Below are 23,349 nucleotides of genomic sequence, written 5' to 3' on the forward strand. Positions count from 1 at the left end.
GAAAAAGCCAACCTTCATGCTCTTGTCTCTTCAGCAATTACCTGCTGAAGTTTTCAACCTGGTCATCACTTTTGCATGTTAATTCCAATAATTTAATATCAATGTTCATAGTTCTGCTCCATGTGGTAAACCACATATGGCACTGTGATATAATACTGCTATTGCAGCTTTGTAAAATCTATGCAAAACTGCAGTTTCAAACACTGTTAGAGCATTTAACTGGCATATAGAAGACCCCGTGCCAAAGGTTGTGATAACTGTTGTGTTTGGTCCAGAGCTGAAGGTTCAGTATTGTAGAGTTATCAATAGATAAGAGCAGTGGATGGAAGATGTACCTTATTTACCTGAATATAAGACAAACAGGAATATAAGATAATGTTCCTTTTTATTTATTTATTTTTTTTTTTTTTTAATTTCCTGAAGACACTCCTATAGAAAATATCATTTTCATGTATTCTGACATATTAAAATCACAAACTGTTTTATTGCTGTGAAATACCTGCCTATAAATGTTAATGTTGTAACTATTATCAACTTAATGAGCTGTTAATTGATTGTCTATATTTTGATAATACAAGTAAAACCAAAATAAACAAAAAGAGATGATATACATTAATTTTATCTTCCCTCCCTTTCCTGATCATTATCCACGTTAGTCATCTGTGGTATCACTGTTGTGAATCACCATCACCACCACCACTTTGTTTGTAAACCTAATGGCATTTCTACCTTCCTGGCAATCTACACAAAATATTCCTTCTTCTGAGCCACTCATAGTATTGGATGTGCAGCACTTGTTGAGTCCTTTCGTAATAGATTTGCTTGACATTCTGCCCCAGAAAATAAGAATCCACTAATACTGTATGGATATTGAGGAGCGTGGTCCCCCCCCCCCCCCTTCCCCTCCCCCCGTCCTCTTTGCTACCCTGACTAAAGTGAGGGCATGGTCCCCTCAGAAAAGTGAGCCTTAAAAGATCTATTCACATCATCATCCATAATTTGAATTTGTGAGGTCATGCCACCAGGAATTATTACCGGGTCTGTGTTGTACTTTGTGATCAGATGCTTAACTTTCTGGATGCGAAGTCCCTGAAAAAAATCTAACAGCAACATCTTCCTTCTGTTAAAAATACAGAGTGATATTATGTTCAGAACAACCTTCAACCTTTCTAGCATAAAATCATTTGTCATCCAACCCTCTCCTTGGCACCTAAAGATACGTCATAAAGGCAGTTTTACTTTCATTGTCATTTTCTTGAGAAGAATAGTCTGTGAGAGGGGAGGGGGGGGGGGGGAGGCTTCCTGCCATCTGCTTGTGCACCCAGCATTACTTTATTCTGACCTTTTTTCTGACCTTTTTGTTGCCAGGAATCATTTTCAATGTCCTTCACATAAGCTGTAACATTTATTAGTACATCAAAATAAATAGGCAACTGATTGGCACTGCCCATGTGGCTTAGCAAATAATTGTACCGTTTACTGATATTGGTTATATGATGCTGAGATGTAAGTAATTTTACATCATACACCACTTGCAAAAATGAAAGTAAAAGCAATTAGATTGATCATTGAAAGATGTGACAGTACTGTTTGGAAAGAGTAATGTTAATGGTTGTGAGTAGATGCAGAAACTGTTATAATTTTTTGCAATGTTTTTTTTTTGAGAATGATAGATATTAATTTTTTCATTTTAAAAATTCAGACTGTATTTACCAGGGTGAAGCCAGAATTTTCGTCTGAAGAAATTGCCCGCTTGAGCGGTTCAGAAAAGACAATTACGCAGCACCTCAACATTGCTCAACTGAATGCAATTCGCAAATCAGTCGCTTCCAGGAATTACTTGCTTATTTGTGGAATGCCAGGCACAGGTTAGTTCTGACTAGAGAGTTTGTAACAATTATTGTTTTTAATTGTTGTTATACATTGCACATTATTTATTGTAATGTAAACAAATACATGGGAAGCTTAAATCACCATTCAGAACAACAAACTGCCTGGAGCTTCAACAGTATTTTTATAATTGTAGTAATAATTATATTTGTTTAGCCTTTAGACTCTTTAGAGGCTCAAAAATGTGTATGTATACAATAAAACTTACTATCAAATTGTTAAATTGGTTGCACGCTTCCTACAGCCCCACCCCCTACAGTGAAAAGAAACCTGTTACCTTTCAGGGAGAAATGTTCGATAGAGTTCACAACTTTTTTCTTGTCACAAAACTGTGAATTACAAATTTTATTTATGGCCACAACACCCACTCATGGAACAAAGAACAGCAGCAGTTAAATGTTGGACATAGTTACCTTTCCCTTGCCCTTAGTTGACTTCTGATTATTTTAATTTTGTTATAATTTTGATAAAAAAAAGCTCTTCTGTAATTAATATTCTTTCACAGGAAAGACTGAAATGTTAGCATCTCTAGTACGCGTCCTTGTAGGACGTGGTGCTTCAGTGCTGATTACAAGCAACACTCATTCAGCTGTTGACAACTTGCTGCTTCGTCTGAAGAAACACAATTTGCCTATTCTGCGGCTGGGTTCTGAACAACGTATCCATCCTGAACTCCGCTGTTTTTCAGAAGCAGAGCTCAGTAAGGGTTGTAAGACACCTGAAGAACTTACTAAGAGACTCAATTCCAGGGTCAGTTAAGTATGATTTTGTGAATGAAATGTGCAGAACTATGATTGTTTAATAATGCTAAATATAGAGTAGTTTTATAAGTAACACAAAAAAGACAAGGAATATTAAAAGAAAAAGCGATCAAATCAAAGTCATTAAAAAAGGAAGAAAACGAAAAAGCTTTTTCATCACATACAGTGTGTCCTTAATTTGAACAGCATATTATTGATGCTGGGGGGAATGTCACGGAGGAAAAAAAATTAATGAAAATTTGACCAATAGATAGTAATCTAAATGTCAGAATAGGTTACTTCAACAGATGCATGGTACACAGCTGTTTCTCAGTTTGCATCCAAGACGCTCAATGTGACTGTCTGTCTAAACAATTCTATGCTGCTGGTAAAGTTCTTTTACAAGGATGGTGACAGTGCATCACTAGCCCTGCAGAAGTAAGGGACACTGAAGGGTATGAAAAAAGGCATTGGGCCAATGTCTGTAAAGAGTCTGTAGAAAATTATTACAAAATTTGAACAGACAGGTTCTTTTGAAGTGCAGTGTGGCAGAGGGGGGAAAGCAGTTGATGTAACATCAGTTGAAGATGGGGCCACAGCATTACTGAGGGGCCGAGCAATGGTTTGCAATCACTCATATTCAGGAGATGCTTCTTGCTGACCTGTGAACAAGAGAGATGTTTGCTCTGGAATTTCTTGCTTGCATGGAAGTGGACAATGAATGCCCAAGGAACATTCTGTGGTCAGGCAAAGCCCATTTCCATATCCAAGTAAAAGTTGATATGCAGGATTGCAGAATGTGGGCAACAGAAAACCTGTATGCACATTAATTAGTACTACATCATTCTTCAAAGGTGACTTTGTGGTGTGGGTCAATGGCATTGTTTATCTAAGGGTCATATTTTATCAAAGAGATGAGTTCTGCAGGTCCTGTTACCTATACAATCATTGATAAATGCTGTGAGTCTTTTGCACACCAACATAATTCCAACCCTTCAACAGTGTGGATCTATGGGTAGGACCATTTTTATGCAAGATGGTGATCCTCTGCGCTTTGTATAGCCAGTGACATGGCCGCTGCAAAAGTTTTTCTGAAATGATAGAATTATCAGTCATAATGTCCCTACGGCTTGGCCATCCAGATAACCTGATATTAATCTGTGGAACATCTGGCTGTCGGTTTATTGGAAAGATGTTTTGTTCAGGGTTCCTGTTATGATTATTGCTGAATTGAAGAAATGTGCTGCACAACACATTCTAAACATGATCCATGAGACATTCCAATCTTTTGTGGAACATGTTGTTTTTCAATTTCAACTTGTGGCAGAAAATGGGGGACAACATATTGAACATGCCTTGCACTAGTCTTACGACAACTATAAACTGATGTCATTTTGCTGTTTATGCAGCTTTCAGTCTCAGTACAATTAAAAACAGATTTTTCCCTTCCAATGTGGTACCTTGCCGTAGTGGATTGGCTTACCTAACTAACAGTGCCACAACTATTGATTGCCCAAATTGTGTAGTCAAGCACATTGAACAGTACAGATGGTGTAATGTGCAACTCGAACCATAGCCTTCGAATTTCAGATAATCTGTCATTTGTAGCCAACCCCATTTATGTTAAGACACCATCTACTGGTAAAATTTTCATTAACTTTTTTCCCCTATGACTTTTCCCCATGCATCAGTAATATGCTGTTCAAGCTGTTCAAATTTGATGTCATTTTAAGCAGTGGTTCTCTCTCTCCAGTCATTTGAAACTGCTATTTTAGTTATGGACACCCTGTATTTCTCCTCCTCCTCCTCCTCCTCCTACTACTACTACTACTACTACTACTACTACTACAACAACAACTACAACCACCACCACCACCACCACCACCACCACCACCTCCTTCTCTCTCTTTTACATCTCTTGTCTTGGTCCTGTGCATGGCAGGACTATAATTCAGACACACTCTTCACAAAGTTGACAAACTGACATTGAAGATTTTTCTTAATCATCATTTTTCAAACAAAGAATGTTTTATGTTTATAAACACAAGTGGAGGAAAATATTGCACCTTAGGATGTAAAAGAGTCAAAATAAACAGTGTAAACAAATTTTTGCATTTCAGGGTCAGAAACAATGACCAACTTTGTGAAGACAACACCTTTAAGTTTCTGCTGAAAATCCTGACCCCAATGATTGCACCAAAGTTTTTTGTATTCTACAGTCCCAATAATTTAAAATGTTTGTAATCACTGCGTATTTGATCATCTGATTATGAAATGTCGCTTCTACTAGACAAAGGTGAGAGAAGAGATATGTTTCGACCTCATGAAATGAACCATTCAAAGATTTTACTTGGAACAATTTATGGAGATCACCAAAAAACCAAGTGCAGCTTTAGTGATGAACTATTTGACACTCTTATGAACATCAGCCTTGGTGCCCATTCTTAGTGACAAAAGCTCATGGGTAATGTTATTTCATCATTCTTACTGAATTTTCAGTTTGACATTTCGACTATTTTAAAGCCATCCACCTTTTATTTAAATTTCTTGATGTGAATGCTGGGATAGTTCTTTTGAAAGTAATATGCAGATTTCCTTCCCTGTTGTCCTATCTGAGATTGAGCTTCACATTTATTAACACGTTACTCAATAAAAGTTACTGTCTTAGTTACAAATGTTTTCAATTAAGAGAAAGAAATAGTATGTTGTTATAATTTATTATTGCAGTTGTAGGCTGCTGTAACTGTGTTACCATTTTGCTATTGCACATTGAATCAAATTTTATTGTCATCTGAAACAAGGTGAGAAGTTTGGAAGTTTGTCTACATACGTAATGTAATGTGATCTTTTATTCATGCTTATTATCATCTTGTCCTGAACAGCTAATTGTTGGATCAACGTGCTTGGGTACAAATAGCCCTTTGCTGACAGGCCGGCGGTTTTCTGTGTGCTTAGTTGATGAGAGCACTCAGACCCTGCAGGTAATGGTGATGAGGCCATTACTTCTCTGTGAACGGTTCATTCTTGTTGGTGATCCACAGCAGCTGCCACCAGTTGTGACTTCTTTGAAAGCTAGGTAATACAAATTACATATATGAATATAAATAAAAAGATAGGCTATTTTAAATATCTTGTTAAAATGCAACAGACTGTGTCTGAAAAGCATTCATGACTTTCTTTTGAACACTTCGTTAATGTAGAACATAATGATTATACTTGTACTTAGTACTCTGTATCGAATCATAAATATAATTGATGTGTAGTAGTTTTCTTCTTCTTGAGAGCGTTAAGGGCATTTCCTCTGATGGTATATATATTCATTTTTGAATGCGACTCACCATCACAAACAGGTACACCCTTCCCTCCTCCAGCCTCCTCTGTCTGGGAAATAAGTTATTTTTGTGTTAGCTCTTCAGTATAGTAGTGTCAAAACAGTAATCAGTATTATGTATAAGTTGGCTGGATTTTTCTTTGTCCAAAATAGTGAGAAATTGTTTTTTTGTAATGGTATCCTAATTGGATAAACAGTGATTTGTCAAAAAGATAGTGTGACTAAAGGAATTTGCAAATAGAAATTGGCTGTTATTCAGTGGAAGGAGTAAAAGACAGAAAAATTATAGCAGTGGAATACTATGGGGGAGCTGGTGGTAACATGCCACAAGGGAAATTTATCTACAGACATTACGTGTAAGTGTCAAGAAAAGTCTCATATGGCTGAACTTTCTTGAGAAGGGTGTAGAGAACAGCAAAAATACATTCAGTAGTAAAAGTAATTATTAAAAAAAATATTCTGGTACTTCACGATAATCATCACGGTCCATGTGACTTACAGCTGCACAAATTTTATCAGAATCAGTCAACAAACTAACTGTAGCTCAGCAGTTCACTACAGACGTATTTGTGCACTCCATTGGAATATATCTTAAATGGTAAACATAAAATAAACAAGACTGGTGCTGCAATGTTTATACCTACTAAATGTGTATGTCTTCAGTGTAGAACCCAGTTGTATCCACGCAAGTCTGTAAACAGTAGTTAACTGCTTGACCACTGTCAATGAGTTGATTGAGTTTGATGAAACTTGTCACAGTGTAAGCACACACTTCTAGGTCAAAAAAGTCTCACACTAATTTCTTTTTTTAAAAAAAAGTCATCTTTTTTTGTTCGTATTTAGTGATGGCAGAACTTAAATATCTATTTTTTATGAAGAAAAATTATCCTAAGAAAAGATAGCATGTTCAGAAAGTAAATTCTTTCTTCTTTTTATATATTGAATATTGGCATCACATTGATGAAGTGTGGATGTGCATGGCAACCAAACACCCCCATGAGATAGATGCTATTTGCGGTGAATACGTTGGATGTTTGGGTTAATGAGTGCTGGAAATTTGGGATTTTTTTTCTCCATGTAGCTTTGGTGAAACTGTCAGTGTGAAATTTAAGGTATGCTTAGCTACTGCTTAAGTGTCAGTCAGATTATGTTTCATTCTAACAACTCTGTCACACTCAAAGGATAAGCTCTTCAATACAAAATCTTAGCAGTCTGTTAATTTTTATGAAAAGTTTTTACTCTAGTTTTTCTTTGAGCCATCTTGTCAAAAATTAATGGTTACTGGAAATGAAGTTTTTGTCAAAGTTCCTTGCTCACCTCAATAGTGAAATCTTTGATTAAAAAATTATTCACCATATGTTAACTTCTTCAACAAACATTTCATTAGCTGTGGCAGTGCTGCTGATGTGGTAGACTTGGTTCTTAAGACATGAAGTTGATTCTGTGTAGACCCTTCGATATAAAATTCATGGCTATTTCTCCAGAGAAACAAAAATTAATGGATGTCATTGAATTTTACAACCTGTCAAAGACAGTATGTTTCCCAACTAATGTTCATGGGTACACAATACAATCATAGAAATTATCTTCGTATATTGTTCTTGGATAGGTAAGAAATCAACTCACCAAGCAGCTGTAGGAGAACACACATTTGAAGGTATTTAAGTCTGCAAGCTTTCAGAGCCTATGGTTCCTTCTTCCGGCAGAAGGGGTGAAGCAGAAGGAAGAGGGATGAAGGAAAAGGACTGTTGAGGCTTAGGAAAAGGAGTAGATTTCAGAAAAGTTGGCCAGAACTCGAGGTCAGGGGAGACTTAATGTACAGGATAAGAAGGAAAGATTTGTGGTTGAGGACTGTACCAGACAAGATTTGAAAACTTGAGAACATAAAGGCATAAGGCAGGACAATACGCAAGACGGAGGTAACTGCCAGAACATACTGCAAAAATTAATAAGAGGGGAAAGGTAAGTACATTGTAGGTGATACGGGTGGGAGCAGGCGGTGAAAAATAGATCAGAAAACGAAAGACAGAAAACTAAAAGGGACTGAAAACATGAATAGTTACTGTAAAGAAATGCTGAAACTGAAGAAATAAATGTAAATTAAGGCCAAGTGGATGACAAGAACTAACGACACATTGTAGTACCAGTTTCCACCCGGAGTCTGTAGAAAGAATCCAGATGGCACATCTGGTGGAACAGGCACCAAGGTCAAGACTGTCATGTTATAGAGAATGCTTTGCAACAGGATACTGATGTTGCCAGTTTACACCCTCTGCCTATTTATTACAGAACAGTGCTGACTTAGCAGCTCATATATGATGTGTCGTTTCACAGGTGACCATCCCTTTGGTAGTATATATTAGGCCAGTTACAGGGCTGGTACAGGTGGTGGTAGGAGGGTGAGTAGGGCAAGTCGCAGGGGTAGGAGTCATTGGATAGGGAGATGGGTGCAGAGAGAGCATAGTGTTTGAAAGGATATTGCAGAAATGGGGAGGGTGACGTAAACCTATTCTAAGTGTGGTGGGCAAAGTGTCAGAGAGAATGGACCTTGTTTCAGGGCATGGTTTTAGGAAGCCATAGCCTTGTCAGAGTGGATGATTAATACATTCACGACAAGGATAATACTGAGTGACAAGAAGTATGCTCCTAAGTATTTGTTCGAGGGATGAGTAGTAGCAATAGCTCGAAAACTTGTGTGATAGCTGTTTCCCTTTATATGTCTCTGTGCTCAGTGCTTCAGTCGGCTTTGGGTGGGCGGTTGCCCTTTCCTTATTATATGAATAAAGTTTGAGTATTTTAACAAACAACACTCAATGATAGCAAGAGTGCTTAATGTCAGCCTTCTTAAGGAACACTCTTGGAGGAGGAAGAGACATTATAGACATCATTAAAAGTCCTGCACCACTACATGTACAGGTATACAGGTTGTCAAGTAACACAGATTCCACCTTCAGACAATGCAAAATTACCTGATTTGTCCTGACATTTGGGAATGTTCTGAATGATACTGGTATTGTTTTAGAATGACATAGCTCCACATGGCACTGAAATGGCTAATCAACTTGAGTCTAAACAATTTGCATCTCTTACCATGCTCTTGCTCTTAGCATGAGCAAGAAGCTTATGTATATCACATACATTGTGTGTAGTTACTTGCTTGAAGTATCTAATTGGAGGTAATATATACATCTAGCATGATTATGTTCAACTTGTCACATTTGGCTTGTATTTCTGATTTACTTTACCTCTTTTATTTGTACATTATTATGTTGTGTGATTGAAGTGATGAAGATCAAAGTTGTTGGTAAGGACTTAGCGGGTTTATACAGTATGCAAGATCTGTTTGTTAGCATTGGATGTATAATTATTAAATTCAGATATACCTTGTGTTTATGTATGAAATACATTTTGTTAGTGACACCCTTAATTTTCTGGTGTTTGTTCTGTTTACTGTGCAGGCAGCTCGGTCTCGATGAGAGTCTGTTTACTCGACTGGATGGACTCGGAGCTACAGTAATACTTGACTTGCAATATCGTATGAATCGTGCCATTGTAAAACTTGCCAATCACTTGGCATATGGTGGTCGGTTACGCTGTGCAAATGCAGATGTTGCAAATGCAACTCTGCGTGTTGAGAATATACAGGTTTGGACTTAACATTTTTAAATAAGTGGACCATGAAACTTGGTTACTGGTAAATAATGATCCTCATAATACATGACCAACATTTCGTTAAAGATCTTATTAGTTTATGTACCCTGATTTGATAAACGACACAAAAATCATTTGAGGGTCCACCTGATAATGTTGGAAGTTCGTTACTTAATTGGTTTGATTTATAATTAACCCTTGAGTAGGTGCACCAAGTTTCCATTAGTTGGACAGCCGTGCAGTGTATTTTATACCCAATAACATAATTTACATAAATGATTACATACTTTGAAAAAATGGTGTTTATTTTGTTGATACTATTGTTTTAATTGCATGTTTTTATGAACTTTGAACTTTTTTAGAATAATATTTAAATATTTCATGAAAAGTTAATGCAAAGTGTTTCACTTGAGGTTTACATACTCTGTTTTTGACTTAAGTGCATGTTCCCTGCATTTCAGGCCTCATGAATATAAGCCTCAGTTTAACTAAGAACTTAGTTGTTGCAAATGTAAACAACTATCATGTGTTTCTTACAAACTAACTTTTTACATGTTTTAAGTGTAATGGTTGTTGATACATCTTTTGTTCAGCTGCAAGTTACACACCTCCCATGTTTCTTGTTTGCTTATCCTTGAGAAGTAGACTGACATACGTCTTCCTTCTTCGAGGTTCTCAGTATGTAATCAACAGTGCCAAAATGTCACCTTCGAAGCACATTATTTTGGATCTTTCATCAGTGGCATTGCCAGAGCCTTAAAAAATTGTTCTTGCATAATATTTGTTATGAATAAAAAATCTTTGCATTGATTCCTGCTACACTCATGAAGTAGAAAAAGGCACACATTAGTCATTACTTCTCTTTCACGTCATACATGCATACATGTATGTTATTGCTGTCCCCAATGAATCAACTATCAAAACTTTATGATAAAACAAAGAAGCCTCAGATGATAATGGAATTCCAACATGACATGTTCCAATTTCTAGTTTCATAGTCAGGAAACAGGAGCATCACTATGTCACTTGGCTTGTTTGAGGTCTGATAGTGGCCATGTTCTTGTTTTCCACAGTATACTTCCAAGTTACTTGTAAAAACTGTTTTTGAGCCACAGATAGCAAAAATCTTGGTTCCATACTTTCCGGGCTTACTAGTAATGTATTGCAACACCCACGGAAAGCCTCCAGTTTCTCATCAGTAGTCACATATGTCTCCAGGTTGTATGAATTTCTACAGTTGCGGACAAACAGCTGCAAGAAAGGGCGAGTGCTAGCAAATTTGTCTATTTTTCTTCTTTCAGCTCATGTTTCTTTATCATCAAATCACATACATGAGAGTAAAAACAAAAATCTCTTGTAATTTACACGTTCTTTTAGCACTTGCAGTTTTTTTTCCATCTGATTTCCACAACTTAAGTGTGTTAGTGCAATGTCCTTTATTCCATTCAGATATCAGGGTGTAAATGCAGGTAAGGAAAAAAAAAATTCCTAGATTTTCCAGTTAAAAATAAACTTTTTCCCCAGGTAAAAGTACCCATTTTCTGTGGTAAGTGGCAGTATACGATCCCTTGGAGCTGTAAAACTAATCAGTCCTTTGAATGGTAAATGTTTTGTACACTGATGTACGACTTCTCAGTAGTTGAGGAAACAAAACCCAGAACTAATGCGTTTTGGAAAGATCTTTGATGCACAGCAACATGTACGCTGATATTCTCGTATTTTGGAAGTGTGAATATGAATTCCACCAAACACAGCATGTTAGTTTCTGAAGCATTGAAATCGAGACAGACTTTTGTCAGCTAAACTTAGCTCACATCACGTTATCTCACCAGCCAATGTCAGTAGATATTCAGAGCATATGACACGTGATGTAGTGAGCCAATAGCAATATCATTGTTAAGTAGTGGAATCACATAAATAGGAAAAGTTATAGTGTAGCTACAAGAGAAGCTAAGTTTTTACATATATTACTTGTCTTTTTTTGCATGTGTTACTCTTTAAGATATATTAAAAACAAATACACCTTTAAAATTTTAAATAATTCCTGTCGTGCGGCCATAATTATGTTGAAAGCCTTTCCACATGAACAACCTGAGGTCATATAACATCTCTGCAAATGTACTTCCCCTATATAACCTGTGTACACAATAGTACTGTCATCTGTTCACGTGTGTATCACAATCCCATGATTCTTTTTCACCTCAGTTTATTTTAGAGATGTAAAAACCAAGCAGTGGGAACACTAATCTCTCTCTCTCTCTCTCTCTCTCTCTCTCTCCTCTCCATCTCTCTCTCTCTCTCTCTCTCTCTCTCTCTCTCTCACACACACACACACACACACACACACACACATACACACACACACTTCATGCAATCAACAATATCAAAAACTCCATTGGTGAGATAAGCAGAAAAGTTCTTGATCTTATACATGAAGTTCTCCCCGCAAAAAATTTTGCATTTGAGTTTTGATTGATTTACTTCTATTCACTATGATCCTTACTTATCTTATTGCAAGGAATTTGGAATTGTTATGGGACTGAAAGTAATACAAGGGACAACAAAAGAGAGAGAATGCAGAAGCAGCTGGTGCTTTAGAACCTATGCCAAAAGCAGTGTCACCGTAGGCCCAGGTCCATCTTGCTATGCTTGAGTCACTACATAGAAAATTTATCACCATAATCATTTGACTTGCTCAGTATTGTGAAAATAATATAGCTATTCACCATATAGTATGAGATGTGAGTCACAGACAGGCACAAGAAAATGACTGCTGAACAAGAAAGCGTTCAGCGAAAAGGCTGTCTTCTGAAATAGACAAAACACACATGCACACACAATGACCACTGTCTCTGGCCACTGAGGCCAAACTATGAACAACTGTGAATGATGGGAGAAGCAATGTGGGTGATAGGAGACTGTGGCGCAGGGGGGGGGGGGGGGGGGGGGGGGCAGGGGGGATGGATATCAAGGAAGGGTTGGAGGATGGTTAAGTGCTGCTTGTGGGACTACACAGGAATGTTGTGAGGGGAGGGTAGGGCAGCTAGGTGCAGTCGGGAGGATGGACGGTGAGTGGGAAGGGAGAGAGTTGCTGTATCCAGGAAGTGTGGAACAATGAAGACTGGAGGCATAAGAGGAAAAACAATTTTTATCTCCCAACTGAAATTCACACAAGATCTGAATACACATACCGTCAGACAGAACTGTACACTGAGTCCCTGGCACAGTCATACAACACTGTCACTTCAAGCCTGTATATATGTGTGTAGTTACAAGTAGTGAGTCCTAACACTTCTGGAGACTGTAATCTGATTTCTCACTGCCATCTGTGGAGGTGCATTTGTTTTTAACTAGTCGGGGCCTGCAGGAATACACAGGCTACCGGTGAGCCTGTAATGGCATGGCATGGCATAGCGTGATTGGCTTGCAGTCGGTAGGTTGCTAAATTCTGTATGTACGCCAGGCGTTGCAAGGGTTGCCACAGAAGTGGTTTAGTGGTGGTCATGCCTGTGCTGTTACCCAGCAGTGGTGCTGCCGCCTATTGCCTGTGAGCTGAACACCATCTGATTCCTGGCCGCAAAACGCTGTGCACCACTGTAGGTGTGTTGGTGGAATAAAATACTGTGTAGTGCTGGTATAGGAACATGGAAGAGGAGGACAGTGACTAACAAAGGATGAGGCCAGAGAGTTATGGGAATGTAGGATATTTCACAGGGAAAGTTCTTGCCTGCACAGTTCAGAAAAGCTGTTGTTAGTAGGAAGCATCCAGATGGCACATGTGGAGCAATCACTGTGTTGGACAGCAGCTAGGTGGTCCAGCTGTTTCTTGGCCGTAGTTTGTCAGTGGGCACTCATGCAGAGAGCTAGCTGGTTGGTTGTTGCACCCATGTTGAATGCAGCACAGTGATTGCAATTTAGCTTGTAGATCACATTACTGCTTTCACAGATAGCCCTGCCTTTGACAGTATAAGTGATGCTTGTGCTTGGTTGGAGATAGTGTTGATGAGAGGTTGTATGAGACAGGTCTTGCATCTATGTGAGTTACAGGGATATGGGCCATTAGGTGGGGGGATAAGAGGTTGGGAGCAGAGTTGGAGTAGGGGTGGACAAGGATATTGTGTAGGTTGAGTGGATGATGGAGTATCACTGTGGGAGGTGTGGAAGGAATAGTAGGTGTGACACTCCTCATTTCAGGACATGATGAGAGATTGTCACACTGGCAGGGAATGTGATTCAGTTGTCCAGTCATTAGGCAAATGTTTCTTTGTGGCCAGACAGTGAGGGTCTTGGAGGCAAGAGAAATGTTTCTATGCAGGATTGGGAGGGTACATATCATCTGCAAAGGCCTCAGTGAGAACCTTCATGTATTTTGAGGGGGACTGCTCGTCACTACAGCAACGGCCAAGGGTGGCTAGGCTGTATGGAAGGGACTTCTCGGCATTGAATGGATGACAGCTGTCAAACTGGAGGTACTGTACTGTACTGTACTGTACTGTACTGTACTGTACTGTACTGCTTGTGGTTTGTAGGTTTGACATGGACAGAGGTACTGATGTAGTCATCTTTCAAGTGGAGGTCAACATCAAGGAAGGTGGCTTGTTGGATTGAGAAGGACCAGGGGCAGCAAATGGGGGAGAAAGTGTTGAGATTGTGGAAGAATGTGCATAGGGTGTCCTCACCCTCAGCCCAGATCATGAAGATGTCATCAGTGAATCTGAACCAGGCAAGAGGTTGGTATCCTTGATGGTCAGGAAGGATTCCTCTAGATGACCCATGAATAGATTGGCATAGGATGGTATCTTGCAGGTGCACATTGTCATACCATGGATTTGTTTGTAGGCGAGGTCTTCAAAGGTGAAGTAGTTGTGGGTGAGGATATAGTTGGTCGTGTTGACCAGAATGGAGCTTATAGATTAGGTGTCCATTGGGCATTTTGAAGAATAGTGTTCAATAGCAGCAAAGTCATGAATATTAGGGATGTTAATGAAAAGGGAGATGACATCAGTATTCATCAGCAGAGCACCGTGTGGTAGAGGAACATTAACTGTCTTTTATGCAGGAGGGTAGGTTGCAAGTAATATGCTGAAGATATTGGTCTGCGAGAGCAGAGATTCTTTCAGTGGGGGCACAGTAACCAGCCACTATAGGGCATCCTGGATAGTGGGGTTTATGGACTTCAGGAAGCATGTAGAAGGTAGCAGTGCAGTGAGTGGTGGAAATTTAGAAATAAGGAGAGAGGCAAAAAACAGGAAAGAGGTTCTGGAATGGGCTTAAGGATTTGAGGAGAGACTGGAGATCCTTTGGATGTGTGGAATTATGTCACTGTGTCAGGATTTGTAGGTGGATGAATCTGACACCCTAGAGAGTTCTTCTGCCAGATAATGCTCTCAGAAAAAAAAAAAAAAAAAAAAAAAGCCAGTGGTGAAGCATTTGTCAGCACATAAGATCTGAAGGACGGGATCAGTTTTTAGGTGATCGGTTGCAGTTATTTCTGCAGATGTAAGGTTAGCATGCATGTTGAGTGATTTGAGAAATGATGATGAGGCGGGCAAGGGGAATGGATCACGGTTGGATGGAGGAGTGAACTGAGTCAGACAGGGTTCAACATTGGTTTTGTGTTGAGTCTGATTCGTAGGGTTGGTTGTAAAAAAAGTATTCCCACTGTGGGGCCTGGTAGAAGGAGAAAAGGTGTTTAACAGGTCAAGCATGATTAAATTTGGAAGTGAGACAGAAGATAAGGCCTTTGGAAAGGGCTGATACCTCTGTGGGACTAAAGCTTTTGGCAGAAAGGTTTGTGATTGTGTTTAGGATCTATTTAGGTTTTGGATTCTTTATGGTGATGGGAGGGAGTTTGAGGGTGTGGTAAATGTAGTAGGTCTGTGAGGCAGGATCTGTCAGCTATTTGGGATTATAGGGAAGGTTTGAAAGCTGTTGTAGAGATGGTGGACAGTGGTAGTCATAGACAGGAATAGGAGATGAGCAGGCTGGATAATTTTTTGAGGTGGAATGCTGTGTGCACTCCAGTTCCTGGGCCAATAGTGAAAGGTGAAAACAAACTGAAATAAATGTGAAAACACAATAAGGTAAAAATTAAAATAAATAAGACAATAATGTAGGTTGCTAGTCAGTGGCTGGACATGTATGAAGGAGGTGGCAGCAGATGTGACTGGATTAGGTGAGGTTAGTGAGTGCAAACTGGAATAAGAGAGGAGAAAGAATGGGGAGGCAGTTGGAAGGATGAAGTACAAGTTTTTGTAGCCCAGGAAAGTATGGAAAATACACAGTACTGAAACAGCAAGAGTGATGAAGTTAATGATATCATTGGGAGTAACATAGGACATGAGATGCTGCACCAACAATCAGCAGAATCACGTAATTTTGTGTGTGTGTGTGTGTGTGTGTGTGTGTGTGTGTGTGTGTGTGTGTGTGTGTGTACAAGAGAGTTGATACAGTGTGCAGTGTGACTCGTAAGTCAGAGCAGATGGTGTGGTGTGGGCGGTGATGTAAAACACAGGAAAGAAGAGAAAGAAAAGGATGGACACTGAATAAAATAATGTGTTAGAAAATGGTAACAAAGGAAAAAGCACTAGGGTAATGGATGGAGATAAAGCCAATAGACAAAATCAGACAATGGAAAATCCAGGATGGAATAATGACAATATTATAAAAAGGATAGATGTTGAGTGGACAGGCACAACAAAAAGAGTGCTAAACAAGTAAGGTTTCAGCCAAAAGGCCTTCTTCTAAAGTAGATGAACACACACACACACACACACACACACACACACACACACACACACACACACACACACACACAAACCACCATCTAGCCTCCAAGGATGGACTGAGAGCAACTGCGCATGATAGGAGAAGAAATATGGGTAGTGGGGGTAAGGAGGAGACAAGAGTGGGGAGGGATACAAGGGTAGGGGTGGGGGACGGTAAAGAGTTGCTTGTGGGAACATACGAGGAAGAGGTGCGGAGAGGGCAGGGCAGCTAGGAACAGTTGGGAGTTGAGACAGTAGGCATGGGGAGGAAGAGGGGGTGGGGGGGAGAAAAGTAGAAAGATTGTTTGTAGCTCGGTTGAATCCTCTCCACTGAGAGAACCTCTGCTCTGATAGACAAACTCCTTCATCCTATTACCCACGACCTACCCTCTTGTATAAAAGACAGCAACCAGTTCCTCCACTGACTCTCCACAGTTCTATTCCTTTACCACATGGTACCCTACTCGTCACTATTGATGTCACCTCCCTTTACACTAAAATTCCTAATGTCCATGGCATTGCCACTACTGAACACTGCCCTTCCCAATGCTTGATGGATTCCCAACCTACAACCTTCTTCCTGGTCAACATGACCAACTATATCCTCACCAACAACTACTTCACCTTTGAAGGCATCACCTGAAAATCCATGGTATGACAATGGGCAACTATAAGACAACATCCTATGCCAATCTATTTGTGGGCTGCTGATAAGAATCCTTCCTAACCATCCAGAATGTCAAACCCCTCACCAGGTCCAGATTCACTGGTGACATCTTTGTGATCTGGATTTTGTGGACACCTTATCCACATTCCTCCAGAACCTCAACACCTCCCCCATTCTTTACTTCACCTGGTCCTCCTCAACCCAAAAAGCCATTTTTCTTTATGTTGACACCTACCCGAAAGTTGGTTACATCAGTACCTCCATCCATGTCAAACCTACCAATCACCAGCAATATAGCACCTCCACTTCAACAGTTGCCATCTATTCCATACCAAGAAGTCTCTTCCATACAGCCTAGCCACCATAACAGTCACGTGTAGTGACGAGCAGTCCCTCTCAAAATGTACCAAGGTTCTCACTGAGCCCTTTACAGACTGTATTTACCCTCCCAACCTTATACAGAAACAGATCTCCCATACCTTTGCTCTCCAGTCACCCTCTACCTCCAAGAATCCCACCATCTGGCCACAAAGCAGCATTCGCCTCACGACTTTGTACCCCTCAACACTAGAGCAGCTGAATCACATTTACTGCCAGTGTTGCAACTACCTCTCAGCATGTTCTGAAATGAGGAATACGTTACCTACAATCCCTCTCACCCCTCCCACAGTGCTGTTCTACCACCCACCAAACCAATAACATCCTTGTCTGTCCCTACTCCCTCTGCTCCCAACACCGTGTCCCTTACCTCATGTCTCATATCACCGTAATAGACCTAGATGCAAGACCTGTCCCCTACATCCTCCCACCAACACCTCCTCCACTCCAGTCACAAGCATCACTTACCCCTTCAAAGGCAGGGCTATCTGTGAAACCAGTAAACCAGTAACGTGATCTGCAACTTGTGCCACCACTGTGCTGCATTCTACTGGGCTTGACAATCAGCAAAGCTGTCTTTGTGCACGAGTGGCCACTAGCAAACTGTGGCCAAGAACCAACTTGACCACCCAGTTGCTGAGCACGCTCCCCAACACAATGTTCTTCACTTCAGTGACTGCTTCACAGCCTGTGCCATTTTTATCCTTTCTTCCAATACCAGCTTATCTGAATGGCAGAGGTTGGAACTATCCCTGTTATATATCCTACATTCCCATAATGCCCTGGCCTCAATTTTTGCTAGTCACTGTCCTTCCTTCCGTGTTCCAACTCCAGCACTACATAATGCACCTACAGTTGTTTTAATTCTCTCCTTTTCTGTGTCTCATCCCCCTCTCCCCCTGTCCACTGTCTATCCACCCGACCGAACGTAGCTACCCTACCCTTCCCTCACCACATCCCGTATGCTCTCCCAAGCAGTGCTTCACCATCCCCCACCCTTACCCTGCTATTTTTCCCCCTCCCCTCACCTCACCTCCCCTCCCCTCCCCTCCCCTCCCCTCCCCTCCCCTGCCTCCTCCTTACTCATTTTGCTACTCAGCACATGCACAGATGCTCACAGTCTGGTCTCGTGGTCGTGTGTGTGTGTGGGCGCACGCGCGCGCGGCCAAAACCAACTTGTTTAGCAATCTTTTTGTTGTGCCTATCTGCGACTCAGCATCTCTACTATATGGTGAATAGCAGTCTCTTTGTAATACTGTCATTATTCTATCTTTGGTTTTATATTGTTTCATTTGACTTCCTCACTTGATTGTGTCCGTAGTGTAACATTACAGGACATATTGGGACATATTGAAGTATTTGATACTGTAGACTTTTAGGGGATGTCGATACAGATATGCAAAATGTAAAGGGAAACTTTGGTGATGTTTAAATATTATACTGTGTCAATATTAGGACATTTTGCACAGAAAGAACAAAAATAGAATTAATGTAAATATATATTAGTGTTAGTAACCTATTTTCATTCAATTTCGTAATTATATTTCATTTTGTAAAAGAAAGACTCACTGTTTGCTGTAGCTCTGATTAATTGTATAAATTATCAGTTTTGAGCTAAATTATTTCGTATAAACTCACCAGCTAAAGAGAAAGTCTGTAAATGAACGTTTAATGCACACTTCTGGAACTTTATATGGAGAAATTCTATATTATGATCGCAAAAATACGAAAACTTGTGAAAACTGTTTCATAACCTAATTTCGAAAGACGATTTGTATCAAGAAATATTGCTAAAAAGATTTATTTACGTTTTGAAACACGATATAAATCATTTTACATATAAATAGTTGTTCTAAATCACTCAAGAAATATCCAGAATCAAATGTCAAGATATTTCTGGAAACATCGGTACAAATCTGGTGAAGGTTATCCAGAAGCTGGTAGAAAAATGTTATAAAATCTATTTGGAAATTATGCTTGTAAGAATTTATATGCACTGATCCTTTTACTTACTTTAATCTGTACTAAAATTCTGTAATGTCTAATTTAGTTTTAAGTCGTGAATTGCTATCGTATTGTAAACAAAACATTGTCAAAGACTCTCATTGTTTGGAAAGAAATTAATACACCTAGGAGTTGTCAGTTGCCAGTTCGGATATGCAGTGCGGTTAGCTCTGAGAGTCAGTTGTTGAGTCTGTGAAGTCTGTCAGTTCTGTTTGTAAATAAACGTCTGTAATGAAGAATTACTTGTTGTCGTCAATATGAACTCAAGACCTTTTGCACGAAGCAGGCACCTCCTAATGCAACGTTTTAATTTGGTGTTGAGGAGCTGAAATGTTATAGTAGGTAATAGACATTTTGACTGTTTGTTAAAAAATCAAATTTTGCTACCAAATATGGTGTATTTAAATTAAAATTGTCATATGGGCAATTAGTATAGCAGTTTTAATGATTCAGAGACCTTTTTCTTACAGGCTGATACATCTAAACACTAGGACTAACAAGACATTGTGCAAGGTGTGTAAAATTATTTTGTTAGGACAGAAACCTTCAGTGGGAGATTGCATTACTGTTTCTTGTGTTCAGCTTGCAATAATTGACAACACCTCTGCTTAAACGATTGTGAGTGATATAAAAGTGCTGGGAAGGAAGTATCTTGTAATGCACATTTTGTTCTTGAACTCATTGCTTATGGCCAACTTGCTCGCATGTGCAATCAAAGTGATCTGTTTTGCTTACGTTTTTCTTTGAAATTCAAAAACAGATTGTTGCTAGAACAGTGTGAAGTATATCTGCAGCATGTATTTTCATAAGATTTTATTTGTAATTATATCTGCTGCCACTTGCTATGCAAAAACATATCTTTCGCCACGTTTCTTTGTATTGTTGTCTTCGAGGTACATTAACTTGTAGAAATCTATGTAATTTATCTTCTGTCATTAAAGACATGTAATGCTGGGCATTTGATAGCCAAGCTGCATAATATGGCTACAGTATCTGAGAATTCAACATGCAGCATCCATGGAAGAAGGAATATCAGTGCATGGCCTTCTGTATGAGACAGTTGCCATTATCTGACTGGTTGTAATCATAAACTGTCTTCTAGCAAAAGGGTTCTAGCACTTTGTACAAATGAATGTATCTGTCGCTTGCAACCAATTTAGTGAAAGTCAACAATTATAAATTGTAGCGTATATCAAAATTAAAACCATTCAAAAAGATTTCTGTACCTAACAAGTTAAATTTTATTTGAGAATGAGATTTTTGCTCTGCAGCGGAGTGTGTGCTGATATGAAACTTCCTGACAGATTAAAACTGTGTGCCGGACCGAGACTCGAAACTTGGGATCTTTGCCTTTCGTGGGCAAGTGCTCTACCAAGTTCGCAGAAGAGCTTCTGTGAAGTTTGGAAGGTAGGAGATGAGGTACTGGCAGAATTGAAACTGTGGGGATGGGTTGTGTGTCATGCTTGGGTAGCTCAGTTGGTAGAGCACTTGCCCACAAAAGGCAAAGGTCCCTTTTTCGAATCTCAGTTCGGCACACAATTTTAATCTGCCACGAAGTTTTAAAATTTAATTTGGTCTCTTATCATGAGGTTGCATGTAAAATATTTACAAAATTGTTTTCATTTATTAATTACATAATAGCTTATTTGCCGAACAAAATTATGCCCCTGAAGTCTTTGAATATTGTCCATTCAGGTAGAATAAAAATCCACCTATCATATGAGTCTCATGTTGAGGGTACAAAATCCCTAGTTTGCCTCGTCTTAAAAGGCTAAATACTAACAAACATTGTAGGCTTTCTCGTTTTTAAAGTTAGGTGCACTAAATTGTATTAATGGGCAGATGTCATACAGTTTACAGAATGAAGGAGAGAAAAAATCTTTTTGCTATTGGGTACTTGTGACATTCATCTTCGAGGGAGAAATGTTACAAACTGCACATTGGTCATCATGTCACATGTTCATATAATTACTAGCCAAAGAGTTTTACTGTACACACTAATGGCTGTTTTTTGGTAGAGGGACTGTGTGATGAATAAAGTAGAAATTAATGTTTGATTGGCTTTTCCTAGATAGAACTTTTATTTATTGCATGTTGCTCAATGTGTTGACTTTAAGAGAAGTGGTAAGCTGTGAGAATTCGTAGCAGTGCAGCTTCCCAATTCCCAGCAATAATGTGGAACCTAAGCAACGTGTGAACTAATACCATATTAAAGGAGACATCTGTTGATGACAATAATAAGAAGAATAGTATTGTTGAATTGCTTTTCATATTGAAAGTGTTAAGTCTCATTCATAACATGTTCATATAACTGCATTTTTCTAGAAATGGTACTTCTTATTACGTTATAAGATTCCAGACATAACATTTTTGTTATTTGTTTAGAAGGTTCCACAATGGATGTCAAGGATTGTTTCTCCAGATATGTCAGATGCTGTGTTGTTTGTTGACACGGGTGTAGTTCCACTATTAGAAGAAAACAGCAACAAAAATGGTAGATGCACTAACATTCATGAACTTGCACTTCTGGCTGCAGTGACCAGCATTTGGGAGAAAGTAAGTAACTTTTAGCAGCAGCAGCAGTAGTAGTAGTAGTAGTAGTAGTAGTAGTAGTGTGGTTGTTGTTGTTGTTGTTGTTGTTGTTGTTGTTGTTAGTATCATTGCTGTCAACACTGCAAAAGTTAATTTCTTAATTGTCCAAGAGTTCTTTTATGAAATGCAACACTGTAACAAAGGAGATCATAAGAAGTGGCATTTAGTAAACTTATATTTTGACCAGTGTCTGGTTGTCATATGAGGAAATTTTCTCCAGAATTACTGTTTTAACATAGTCACCTACAGATTCACAGCGTACACCACATGCTTCTGACATCAGTTTATAATGCTGCAATTTTATTGACATTAAGTGTAATTTCTTGATCCTGTAACCATCTGTTTGTCGTGTACATGTGAAGCTGTATGTCCCTCAGAACTTTTGATTGCGAGGTGACCATTTTCGAAAGAATGCAAACTTAAAAAAACTAAATTTTTATTTTGGTTCCCTGCATAATAAAAATAGCAGTCAGTCTAAAACTAATTTGTTTCATATGTTGCTGATATACTGTGGTGTGCAAAACTTCACAATGAAAGTAATTTTCACATGGTGTGTCACTACTAAGTAACATAGCTTGATGAAACTTGGACCATCCATAGAAAGAACTGGTACAGTATAGTAGAGAAGGTAACTGACAAAATATGCAGTGAGACAAACAAAAATGACACTTTTATTCAAGGACGATATTTACATGCGACTCACGACAATTCATTATGTTTCCCTGGACATTACAAAAGATGAAACATAGTTTGTAAAAGGGTATGTGATCAGCATGGATTGCAGTATGTGCTCTACAACATATTCCCATGTTGGCCACATGGTTGGTAAAGAGTTCTTTGGTAGGGCTTTCCATTTCTCCATTTTTAGTTCACTGGAATGGGCAGGCCAGCCCAGTCACTGAATAGCCTCTCATTCCAAGAGCTGCTCCACCTACGCTGTTCAACGTGCTCACCCATTGTCATCCGTAAAAATTAAGTTGGGGTAAAACACACTCCTCAAAATATGCTCAGGGGAAGGAGTACAGTGTCAAATAATACTGACTGGTGAGTGCTACCGTGTTCAAAGATTTGGATGTCAATATACCCATGCAATGCCAATGACAACCACACATGTACCCACACAACAATACCAGGACTTGTATTAGCTTCCAAATCTTAAACACAGTACACCTATGATCAGCTTTACTGTGACACTCTACTACTTCCCTGTTTATCTTCTCAAGAGTGCATTTGGAACAGACTTCATTTTTATGGATGGCACTGCATGACCACTTGGAACAGCACAGATGGAGGAGCTCTTGGATTGAGAGGATATTCGAGGAGTGGACT

The 23,349-nt window shown here is 39.2% G+C and overlaps 1 protein-coding gene across 1 annotated transcript in view; it reads left to right on the forward strand.

The window, feature by feature from the left end:
- Window positions 1-23,349, forward strand: part of LOC126284296 (DNA replication ATP-dependent helicase/nuclease DNA2) — a 154,805-nt gene that overhangs the window by 125,641 nt on the left and 5,815 nt on the right. Inside the window, exons 13-17 of the mRNA XM_049983126.1 lie at window positions 1,717-1,868; window positions 2,396-2,640; window positions 5,513-5,706; window positions 9,420-9,606; window positions 21,814-21,984. Of these exons, the coding sequence (XP_049839083.1) occupies window positions 1,717-1,868; window positions 2,396-2,640; window positions 5,513-5,706; window positions 9,420-9,606; window positions 21,814-21,984 (949 nt within the window). The remainder of the gene's footprint in view (window positions 1-1,716; window positions 1,869-2,395; window positions 2,641-5,512; window positions 5,707-9,419; window positions 9,607-21,813; window positions 21,985-23,349) is intronic.

This window comes from Schistocerca gregaria, chromosome 8 (assembly GCF_023897955.1).
Source record: "Schistocerca gregaria isolate iqSchGreg1 chromosome 8, iqSchGreg1.2, whole genome shotgun sequence".
NCBI classification, from domain to species: domain Eukaryota; kingdom Metazoa; phylum Arthropoda; class Insecta; order Orthoptera; family Acrididae; genus Schistocerca; species Schistocerca gregaria.